The 12,500-nt window shown below is 42.4% G+C and overlaps 2 protein-coding genes across 2 annotated transcripts in view; one reads left to right on the top strand and one right to left on the bottom strand.

The window, feature by feature from the left end:
- Window positions 1–3,091: 3,091 nt before the first annotated feature.
- LOC311309800 (GTPase IMAP family member 7) lies at window positions 3,092–6,304 on the bottom strand (the record flags this gene model as incomplete). The annotated part of the gene is made up of 3 exons (XM_084439122.1): window positions 3,092–5,925; window positions 6,010–6,072; window positions 6,295–6,304. 3 exons carry the CDS (start codon window positions 6,302–6,304, stop codon window positions 4,931–4,933), a joined length of 1,068 nt encoding a protein of 355 aa, XP_084295248.1. The 3' UTR covers window positions 3,092–4,930.
- Window positions 6,305–11,849: 5,545 nt separating this feature from the next.
- Window positions 11,850–12,500, top strand: part of rsad1 (radical S-adenosyl methionine domain containing 1) — a gene marked incomplete at both ends in the record, with an annotated part of 2,118 nt that continues 1,467 nt past the window's right edge. The window contains 2 exons of the mRNA XM_084439121.1: window positions 11,850–11,908; window positions 12,176–12,344. Of these exons, the coding sequence (XP_084295247.1) occupies window positions 11,850–11,908; window positions 12,176–12,344 (228 nt within the window). The remainder of the gene's footprint in view (window positions 11,909–12,175; window positions 12,345–12,500) is intronic.

Here is a 12,500-nt window from a genome sequence, read left to right as displayed (position 1 = left end):
CAAGAACAAGAAGAAGAAGAAGAAGAAGAAGAAGAAGAAGAAGAAGAAGAAGAAGAAGAAGAAGAAGAAGAGAAAGAAAGATTTCATAGCTGCCATGTTACTGTTTGGTGATTCAAATAAGTGGAACACAGTTAAGAGAGCCTCTTCTCGAATGGTCATGGAGGGGTATATTGTAACAAGCTATTTCCAAGCTATTTCCTGAGAAACAGGAGGTGAGGTGTGAACAGCATTCAGGAACTCTCTCAAAAATGTGTCTTTGTGTCCATGACCTCGCTGCAGCAACTAGAGCAGCATTCCAACGTATGCAACTAATTGCACAAAAGACAGGATATGACATAAAGTACGTACTGTGAAACATGTGTGTGTGTGTGTGTGTGTGTGTGTGTGTGTGTGTGTGTGCGTGGGAATGAAAGAGAGAGGAAGAGAGAGACCGTGTATGTGATATGTAGGAGAGATGCAGAAGAAGAATGTAGCATAACAGGTAAAGTAGGTAGTTTAAGTTACACAAGAACCAACAGCAGCAACAAATCTGTACTTACAATAATATTATGGGATGTACTGTACAACTACTACTGGTTACATTTATGACATTAATATTCTATTCCCTGTATACTTTAGTTGTAATCAAAAGCTATATTTACCTATAATATGAAACATTTATGTACAGTAATAAACTATATAAAGTCAAATTCGAAGCACAGGTGAAAGGTGTAAATATATTCATAACAATATGTACTGGGCAACTATCAGAAGATAGCTCACAATGCGGGTCAGACAAGCGACCTTTGACCTACCTGTCCGCTTGTTGCTGGCAAGATGCCGCTGTGGTCAGTCTGTCACCCGGCGTCGGCGTCAGTGTGTTCCTAGTTTCTAGACAGAGCGTGTGAACTGAGTTGAACCACGTATGTTCAGCTCTGTGCCGGTGTGCTCTGTTGATAAGGAAGCTGTGCCTTCAGACAATCGCAGTTCGAGCTGAGGCTCCTCCCTGTAGGCCGTACCTGTAGCCGGCCGCACCTGTACCGTCAAGTCTGACCAGGCTGCGCTGCTGTCTGTGCTCTCAGATAATTGTGCTTTGACACAAGAATCCTGGAAACAAAACTTCAAAAGCGAACCAACATTTATTTACCCTATTTATTCCTGTGTGTTTTATTTTTCCTGCATTTTGTTTTAAATGTCCTTTTAAAAATCTAAAACTGACAGGTAACCAGTGCAGTGCATTGATTTTAAAACGGGTGTGATGCGAGCTCTCCTTCTGGTCTTTGTAAGAAGCATTTTGAATCAGTTGGAGTTGACTAATCGTCTTTTTTGGTAGTCCAGACAGGAGAGCGTTACAATAGTCAAACCTGCTAGTAATAAAAACGTCCATTTGTCTTTCAGTGTCTGGGAGAGGAAAAGTTTCACCTTGGCAATGTTTCTTAGGTGATAAAATTAGGTCCTTGTTACATTCTTTATATGGGCCTCAAAGCTAAGGTCAGAGTCCAGCACGACACCTACGTTTCTTGCCTGGCATTTCACATTTAGTGACAGTGTTTTTAAGTACACCGATAGTATATCTCCTTCATTCTTTTCGCCAGTGATCAATATTTCAGTTTTGTCCAAGTTCTGTGGCATCCACACATTTATGTCAGAAATACATTCTGTCAAGCGGTCAATTGAGCTGTAGTCGAGGGGTGTCACAGAAATGTAGAGCTGGGTGTCATCAGCATAGCTATGGTAGCTAATGTTGTTCCTTCTCATGACATCGCATAGGGGTAACATGTACAGACTGAAAAGTAGGGGCCCTAGAACTGATCCTTGTGGGACCACTGCTGACCAAGAACTGACCACTCAAGAGACTTGTGACCATATAAGTGTTTAATGGGCTTGTCTTTCAATGTTAGTTTCTGTCATGTGATTCCTGGCCAGATGCCAGGTTATAAAAGGTCAATGCACATTGTTCTGATTTCAGTACTGCCTTACGTTTCAACCCCTGTATTAGGCTCAATAAATTATTGATTCGACCGTTTCTTTTTTCTCCCGAAGTTCTTTTTCACTTGAAGTCTATGCATTTGAAATTCACTGCATCTTCTAATACGGATGCTGTACTTGTCCCCCTGCAAGTGGAGGGACGTGACGTGACGCGTGTGACACCTTTTTTTTTCAGGCAGCCACCCGGCTCTAGCTCTACGCTCACGTTACGAGACCCCAGAGGGCGAGGGCTGGATCCTCCGCTCTTAGTTCAGTGAGACTCAAATCAGCTGGAGTGCTTGCTGTGTGAACCCCTGGCCCCTTAGTCTCGGAGCCAGGATATCCGCCCGTTTTTTCCCCAACTTCCTTCATCAAAATTTCTGCATCTGAATACCAGACGTAGTTGACAGTCCGGGCCGGAAGTCGACTCGTCTGGCTCACGAGACAACTGGCCCCTTATTAACTGGAGGTTCACTTACAGGTGGGGTGAGATCAACATGACTCTGGTAAACCTTATTTCAAAACCCTAGTGAGTAGCCTACAGATTACTTTTTAACCGTGTCACACCAGTGTGTCTGGGGCACTATTCCCTCTCTGATCTCTGGGAATGATCGACCAGCCGAATCTCAACCGTAAGTCCACTCTCTGGACTGCTTTGGTCTAAATCACAGCGTGTCCCTCTAAGGGGTAGGACCGTCCCGAACTCGGACGCTCCTCGCTCCCTGCTCTGGGAGGGGTTCCCTGGGGAAGGATTTGTTGGAGCGAGGCCACCTGCCTCCTATCCAGCCACTGTCCCTTACGTACTAATCTTTACTCATCAACACTGTAAATAAGGGAAACATCAGGGCTTTACGAGTATAAATAAAGGTTTGAAACCTCTCCCTGGGTCAGGAATGTATTAAAAAAAAATACAACACTCACCCAACAGGTTTAAAGTGAGATGGTAGAAGTAGAAGGATCAGGCAAGGCAAAGGTGTTTTGTCTTTTTCTTTATCAGCAGAAAAGTTGTCATTACTTCAGAAGAAAGGCTTTAGATACAAAATCAATTGAAAAGAGAATAACTCCTAAAGCTAAAATACAACAGGTTTTTTGAGCAAAGCTAAAAATCTGAAGTCTGCAATCTTCGAGTTCTGCAAGTCTGGGTTTTGACGCTCTGTCGATCTCTCCCAAAAAGCCAAAAAGCCCCTCAACATCCTAGTACATTTATTTTACTATAATATCCCACACCATATCACAAAACATGCAGAAGTCTTGACATTTACACCCCCTCTCCTCCTCTACTGTAGCTTTTATTCCTGTATTTTATTTTATCTGCATTTTGTTATAATGTCATTTTTTTTATATTTCATTTTATATGACCTTTTATGTGTTTCTTGCACTTTGTCTTGATGCTTTTAACGTCTCTTATACAACCATACCATACCATACCATTTTATTTATAGAGCACATTTAAAAACAACAAAGTTGACCAAAGTACTGTACAAGTCAAACAACAATAATACACAAAGAACACATAGTAAAACATACGCAGTATGTCACATGAAAAAAGGACAAGTCTCTTAGGCCATGTCAGGAAAACGCCAAAGAATATAAGTGAGTTTTGAGGCGTGATTTAAACACCTGCAGAGTGGGGGCCTGTCTAACATGCAGGGGTAGCTCGTTCCAGAGCTTAGGGGCGGCCACTGCGAAAGCCCGATCCCCCCTGAGCTTCAGCCTGGATTTGGGGACAACCAGGAGAAGCTGATCAGAGGACCTGAGGGACCTTGAAGGAGCATAGGGTTCCAGCAGTTCTGAGAGGTAGATGGGTGCCAAGCCATTTAGGCACTTAAAAGTAAACAGCAAGATTTTAAAATCAATCCTAAAACGCACAGGAAGCCAGTGGAGCGAAGCCAGTACCGGGGTAATGTGCTCTTGCTTACGTGTACCAGTTAGCAGGCGAGCGGCAGCGCTCTGGACTAACTGCAGGCGAGAGAGAGAGGCCTGACTGACACCAACATACAAAGCATTGCAGTAATCGAAACGAGAAGTCATAAAAGCATGTATTACATGTTCAAAAACACAGCGTGATAAAAAAGGTTTGACCTTGGACAGCCTCCTGAGCGGGAAAAAACTCTTTCCTACTACGGCATTAATTTGTTTGTCCATCTTTAGGTCACAGTCAATTTTCACCCCTAAATTAGTGGCAGTTGGACAACGGTTAGTTCTGGTTCTTGATTCTGATTGGCTGGAAGCCGTGTTAAAATACTTTATAACACACACCTGAGACCGCATATCATTCCATTTTCAGTATTAATGCGCCTCCCATTTGATCCAATGCATTGTAGTTGTTGTTATTGCTTGGCAACCCATTTGTTAGGGGAACTATTTTGCTCGGCGGAATTGAGGGAATGATGCTTCGTTTTGAATAAATGTTAATATTTTACATTGCCGTGTGTCTATTTTACACTAATAGCTGTAGTAACTGTTGTATAAAAGCAATAAACCACTCTAGGCCGTGTGTTATAGTGATTGTATAACAGCTAGGGGGGTTTTAGGCACTCCGCTTCGCGTCGTGACTAACAACGCCCCCTAGCTGTTATAAAATCACTATAACACACCGCCTCTCGTGGTTTATTGCTTAAATGTAAAGCACTTTGAATTGCCTTGTTGCTGAAATGTGATATACAAATAAACTAGCCTGGCCTAGTCTCTTCTAGCAGCAGGCCTCTCACAGTCTTCAGACAGGCAGAAGGGGAAGCTCTCTGTGGTTTCCTGTCATGGGTTGAACTCTTGAAACCTGCGTCACACCCAACTGCCACTGGCCTGTCTTTTTCTTGGGTGTTGGAGTATGTTATGTTTGTTTTTCTGTGGTTTCTACCTGTTGCTATTTGTTTTGTGTCTTGGGTCCCCTCCCAAAAGCAGCCTATTTAGCTTATTCTGGCCATTTCCCTTTCATACACCATGTATCTTGATAATGTGCCTAGTGACTCGTTTTATTGAATGTCTATGTATGAATAACGCGTATCATTTCGTAATCATGCAGTAGCATTCTGACAAGGCGCCATATTGCTCTAGGAATTCCACCTATGACACCCCCCATAACCGCACCTACAACTGCTCCCAACGCTATGCCCTCAAGACCCATGGCTGCTCCAAATAACACCCCTACAGCTGCCCCTTTACCTACTGCTGCGGCATAATCTACTACCCTGAGAGCGAACCCAAGCACCTCTGCAACACCCCTCTCAGCCTTCTCTCTGTTTTCCAGTCTTGCGCTCGTCTCGTACTGCACAACCATCTTGTGAAGTTCATCGCCGGCGTATTTGCTTTCAAGCTCCTTGCGTTTCCTCAGTAGCTTCGCCCCCATCCGCTTCCACAGGAACGTTTCCTTTTTTCGAATTCGCTCCTCAGCATCCTTATAGTCCAGATTAGTGTAGAAGACGCCGTTTGTCGTCACTATTTCGTCAATCTTTCCGAGGAGCTCCCTCGTGACGCCTTCGTCTGTCCGGCCCTTCTTCTCGTTGAAGAGGTGATACCTCCGGTCACATTTCTCAACGAGCTCCCGGAAGTCTCTGTTCAGCTTGACTCTCTCCTCAAGAACAGAATCCTGGTGTTCCCCCTCGTGGCACACCACCACCATCACGTGACTCAGGACGCCTTCCCCGAAGTGCTTCGTGATAAGCTGCAGGATGCCTAAGGCGCTTGGTGAGATGTTGCAGAGGTCGAGCACCAGGAGAACGGCATGTGGACCAGGAGAGGACATCGTCACGCACCTCTTGAACTCTTTCTTGAACGCCACCGGTGACGTGTCATAGTCAGAGAGATCCGGAATGTTCACCAGGACGATCTTCCTGTCAAGTACATCCCTCCTATGTTTCACACACTGTGCAATGCTGGTGGTCCCATTCTTAAAAACCTCTTCCCCCAGAATTGAGTTTGTGAGAGAAAATTGACAAGGGTCACTTCTTCCGAAGAGAAGGACTCTTAGCTCAGCAGAAACTGCAAATCAACATAAATATGATATTGTTAAGCTTTACTGTATATTGATAAACTAGACACCAGAACTATTTTCTTTGAACTTACAAGTTGGGGGTTGATCCAAGCTCCGTCTTCTTCTTTCATGAGTTACAGGTCCTATGGAAACATCTCAAATAATGAGAATGAACACGAATTAACACTTGACTAGTAATGATAAGGCTTAACACATTAGCCTATCACATGTTGCATCATAATTGTTAAGGATTAGGCTACACCAATAATTGTTGTCATTTAATTATTATTTTTTGCCATATTTTGAATCAGATTTGTATGATTTTTGCTTTTTTGGATGAGGTTTTAAAATAAGCCCTTTCGGGTTTCTTACCTCACCTCCACACATCTCAATTTATATCAAATTGTTGTTGTTATTTTATATGAATATTTGTGCAAAATAAACTATATATACAGTAGGACCCCACTTATCCGAACCCAACGGGACCGAAGGTCATTCGTATCTCTGAAATGTCCGGATGACTGAAACGTATGTTAAAATGCACCAAATTCAATAAGTGGTATACTTGTTTCATATAGACTCATAATAGACCGATTTACTTGTGAAAATGCATCAAAATTGCAATCAAATAGCCAACTAAACTCATACAACCTAGCCTATAATAGGCCTACAGCCTAGAATAAAATAAACGAATTTCCACTTGAGTGCATGCTTTGATCAAATACAGTAGCCTACTTTATTCTCAAATGAGGCGTACGCTGCATCGATAGGCTACTGTATTCGCAGAAGAAAATGGTATAGCCTAAAAACAACCCAACATTAGAACAATTAGAGCAAATGATAATCAATAAATAAATAAATGAAATGACAGAAAAGTTGTCGTGTCTTAGGCTATTGCAGCCTAAAGGAAAGTCTCTAAAACAACCGATGTAGGCTAACGGCTATAGGCTGTAGGCTATTATTTAACAAATACAGTAGGTCTAGTAGGCTAATCTACATGCTCACAACACGTCTGTGTTCCTGAAGTCCTGGGAACGAAAAATGACTCGTTGCTCCTCTGCTTCAGGTTGCTGACGCGCTTTCTGGCTACCAAGGAGTGGTAACCTTTTAGTTACAAAGTTACAAAGAAATGAAACGTGACAGAAGCTACAGCCTACAGGCAACATGTAGGTCACAGTAGGATACAGTACATGTTTATTATGACAGATTTAAATGCAAGTAGGCCTACAGTACTGTAATGAAAATCCCACCAGTAACCAGATAGCAGGCTCAACAACAACAACAAAAAATAAGTTTTTTAAGCCTGTCCGGTAGACCGGGAGGTTCGGATCTCTGAAGTTCGGATGAGTGGGGTCCTACTGGAAACTATAAGGATAAAACTCAGAAACAGCCCCACACTGGGAAGCTCTTAACGGCATCCAGGCGATGATAGGTAAAGAACCATATTAGATACTCACTCTCGTTTGATGCCATTTTCTTCTGTGCAGGAAGGAGAAGAAACCCGATGGGGTTATGATGTAATAGGATCTGCGCAGCGCGGATATGGTAAAGTAAACATTGACAACCCGCAAACTGTACAGCCTACAAAAATAAGTGCATACTCAAACCTCACATATGTCGCAATACAGGTCTACACTATTTCGAATAGGCTATTTATATTATAGTATTGCGTATACGATAGCCTGAAGTTGAACCGTCAAAACCGTTCTACATCCATGGTCAAAACGATGCAACGCAATCCTCTACCTGAAAGTTCAAATGCATGAGTCACGTGTGCATTACGCCTTTTTAAAACACCTAGGCCTATAATTAATATGGCCTAATGCAGCAATATTGGCAAACTCCTGGAAAACGTTGTCTATTGGCTAAGAACATTTACAGTGCAGTAAACATGGGCTAGATACTTCATAAGAGAGACATGACGAACAGGAGAGTGCACAAATAGTTACAGAGAAGTTGCCTACGTGGTAGGTAGGACAAGTGCTAGGTAGTGCTAAGTAGGCCATTATGTGTAAGCTATCCCTTTAGTCTCTAATATGATATTTAAGTGGATCATATAACAAGCACAGTAGTAGCAGAACAGGCTCATAGAGAATGCCGCAAGGCACAGGTGGGAGACAGAAAGCAGAGAGCCAAGAGTAAAAAAAAAGGGGCGGGGTTGGTTGGATATGAACAGCTGACGACACAGAGTGGGAAGGAGCTAGTCACAAGGTTCATTACCATTTTATATTAGTTGGAAAATTCCCAGAGGGCATGAGGCTGTAGTTAAGTACTGTAATACTGATGAACATGCATTGACCTCTTTGAGTTCATTCTGCTATTGCCGAGAATACCCACGGTCATGTTGGCAGGGCGTTGGTCCAGCTAGACAGATACTGTATCCGACACCTGATTCATCTGCGGAGGAGGAGACACCAGCCGAGCCAACTTCAACTAACTAACTAACCCAGCAAGGAAGAAGGCCCAACCTGCTGGCCAATAGTCATGTTATGCATTAGATTTTTAACTGATCTAGTCAAAAAGGATTTGCCAAGATTCGCTCAAACAGGTTAAGTCTGGTTTATTGAGAAATCATACAAGCGCAAGGACTTCAGGACAACGCACGTGAGTGGTTTATCCAAGTGAAGTGCCCCAGTCTGGTCTTGCGCGGCCTTATATTCAAGCAATACACAGGTATGACACTTCCAGGATGTGATTGGCTAACCCATTGTACACATCATATTAAATGGCAGGCGTCATCAACAGTGGTCGAGAATACAGACACGTGACATGAGAAAAGGCGGTAATTCTTGCAGGGACAATGGGACAAAGGATGGTTATTCTGGAGTAGACAATTAACGTAGGTGTGTTGACCTCCTGGAGGTCATCCTGTCATGAATTAGGTTAGCACAGCTATGTGAAAGGTTCAGGGAGGTGATGAGACTACAATTTCTATGACAGGAGACACCAGCCTAGCCAACTTCAACTAACGAACTAACCCAGCAGTTAGTTTTGCTGGCCAATAGTCATGTTATGCCTTAATGTAATGTTACATTAGGTAATGTTATACATAATGTTAAGCCATACAGTGTAACAAGGTCACAAGTTAGACATACATACCCATTACGTTACATTACAGTCATTTAGCTGACGCTTTTATCCAAAGCGACTAACGATAATTGCATTTAACGTAATAAAAGCCAATGTAGTACTACTTGCCAGAACTCACAAGTGCATCTCCCTTCTTAAACAAGTGACAAAGAGCATAATGTAGTGCTGAAGAAAAAAGTGCAAGAATGGCAATCTAAAAGGTTATTCAAGGTCCCGAGCACTGTCAGTCTACTTGACAGTATTATCCCTGGTATTCAGATGCTCAATAGCTCATTATTCAGCCTGCTTCTGTGGGGAGTTTTACACAATACATCCAAATATAGAACACAGGCTTTAGCTATTATGTCTAAAGTCAATGCTGCATATAATGCTGCACCTACCGGTTTATAAGAGATATTATGACCTATTTATCTACCTCCCTGTAAAGGGCTTTCGGGACTAGCCTACTAATGGTTCCCCACTGATTCAGTGGGCTACTTGGTCTTCATCAGAAATCCCTTCCATGACATTAACACAATGTAAATACTGTAATAAATACTAGAAATTAGATGTGCTTCCTCCATCTCAGTTTTTAAATCCATGCTGAAAACACATTTTTATTCTCTAGCCTTTTCGACCCAGTCTTTTACTGGTTAAATGTGCTTTGCTTTGTCTCGTTGTTGTTGTTGTTTGCTGTCGTTTGTTTGGTATTGCTTGCTGCTGTTGTGTTTTATTGTTTTCATATTGATTTGTATATGTATCTTATTATCTTGTACAGCACTTTGGTCAGCCCAGGCTGTGCTTTTAAATGTGCTTGAAAAATAAACTTGACTTGACTTGACTAATAAAGTACTTTCACATACTTTCACTTTCACATAGACCTATCTGTTACCACAGATGATGATGATTATTATTTTTAATCTCTGGCTATAAGGTTTATTGCTGCCAGCCTCGTCATTTGTCTAAAGTCAGAGAAACAGTGCCACCTTCTGGTCACAGTATCACATTGAAAGGAAATGGATTTATTTTCTTCCTGTAGCTATGCAATGTAAGTTAACAGTGACAGTGAGTGACATTTGGTTGACTAGATATTGTGTGACCTTGCTACTGTGCTACGTTTTTCACATGCTGGCTGGCTACATTGTAGCCTATCATGATACGAATAGGATAATGCATACAGAGTAACTATATCGACATTGCGCTGTAGCTCACCGAAGCGGTTTGCTTTCACGGTTGTTTTGTGTAGGCAGCTAGCGTGTACGGTTCAGGGGGATTTCAGTCAGACAATCTCGGTTATGACAACGGAAGATATCAACTGGTCGACGTTCGCCCGCTTTTACTACACAGAAAGACAGAGAGACTGACTGCTGAGGCACAGAAAGACAGAGAGACTGACTGCTGATGCACAGAAAGACAGAGAGACTGACTGCTGGGGCACATCGGCGTAGAGAGTGATGCTAAAGTATCTCACAGCAGCAGCACGTGTGCCCGCTCTCCGCCCGGGTCGGTGCTTCTCTGTAGCGGATGGGGGTGAAGTGAGTAGAGCAGAGAGTAGAGAAGTGAGTAGAGAAGTGAGTAAAGCGGTGTCTGAACGGGGAATCTCCCCTCCACCGCCTCTGTCAAAAGAGGCTTCGCTTTATGTGCACGTAAGTAGGACATTATGTTATAAAATAAATAAATAAATACTACTAGCCTACTACTACCACTACTACTACACTACTACTACTACTACTACTACTACTACTACTACTACCACTACTACTACTACTACTACTACTACTACCACTACCACTACTACTACTACTACCACTACTACTACTACTACTACTACTACTACTACTACTACTACTACCACTACCACTACTACTACTACTACTACTACTACTACTACTACTACCACTACTACCACTACTACTACTACTACTACTACTACTACTACTACTACCACTACTACTACTACTACTACTACTACTACTACTACTACTACCACTACTACTACTACTACTACTACCACTACTACTACTACTACTACTACTACTACTACTACTACTACTACTACTACTACTACCACTACTACTACTACCACTACTACTACTACTACTACTACTACTACTACTACTACTATCACTACTACTACTACTACTACTACTACCACCACTACTACTACTACTACTACTACTACTACTACTACTACTACTACTACTACTATAACTACTACTACTACTACTACTACTACTACTACCACTACTACTACTACTACTACTACTATCACTACTACTACTACTACTACTACTACTACTACTACTATAACTACTACTACTACTACTACTACTACTACTACTACTACTACTACTATAACTACTACTACTACTACTACTACTAGGCCTACTACTACTACTACTACTACTACTACTATAACTACTACTACTACTACCACCACTACTACCACTACTACTACTACTAGGCCTACTACCACTACTACTACTACCACTACTACTACTACTACTACTACTACTACTACTACTTCTACTACCACTACTACTACTATTACTACTACTACTACTACTTCTACTACTACTACTACTACTGTACTACTACTACTACTACTACTACTAATAATAATAATACAATTATATATATATGTATCTATGTATACCTATATATATTTATCTATATATATAGATAGATAGATAGATAGATACATATTGAATTGTATATATATATAGCCTATATATATTCTTTTTATTTTTTACACCTCAGACCTGAGAAATGTCCTTTCTTTTTACAGTGGCCCTATTGTCTGAGGCGATGTTCCTACTGCAACTTCAACAAGTACATCAGTCGGTCTGACAATAACGCTGCCATGTCCGACTGCCTACAGAAGGAGACAGAGACACTGTTACAGCTGAGCCAAGTGTCCTGGTATGAAATCTGAGATAATGACAGAGGCAACACAATGCGCTTTACAGAGAGCAATGGGGTGTGTGTGTGTGTGTGTGTGTGGGGGGGGGGGGGGGGGGGGCATAGGTCCCACCCCTACATATTCCAGAGAGAAGCAAAAAAAAGTTTCATCCGGAGGCCAGAAAAGTGAGCTGTAAAAATTCTAGGTGTTGCTAACCGACATTTTATTGTAGCACCTCTTATCTTTTACAGCATCACCTCAGTGTTTTTTGGAGGTGGGACCCCAAGCCTGGCCCACCCCTCCACCATCGCTGCCGTCCTGGAGACAGTGGCGAGGCATGCGGGTCTCTCAGACGAGGCCGAGGTCACGCTGGAGGTCAACCCCACCCCTGTGGGGACGTCCAAGCTGCAGGACTTCCTCCATGCTGGGGTGAACCGCTTTTCCATTGGAGTGCAGGTTAGTGGCAAGCGCTGTCCTTCAGCTGTTACAGTGTGGGCCTCTCAGACACCAGCGTCTCAGAGCCAAGGGCCTGAACCACCATTAGGGCTGCACAATTAATTGTGAATTAATCGAAATCGCGATTATGACCTCCGCGATTAACTAATCGCAAAA

The sequence above is a fragment of the Borostomias antarcticus genome (genome assembly GCF_949987555.1).
Source record: "Borostomias antarcticus genome assembly, chromosome: 5".
NCBI classification, from domain to species: Eukaryota; Metazoa; Chordata; class Actinopteri; order Stomiiformes; family Stomiidae; genus Borostomias; species Borostomias antarcticus.
This window is presented reverse-complemented; position numbering and strand designations above follow the sequence as displayed.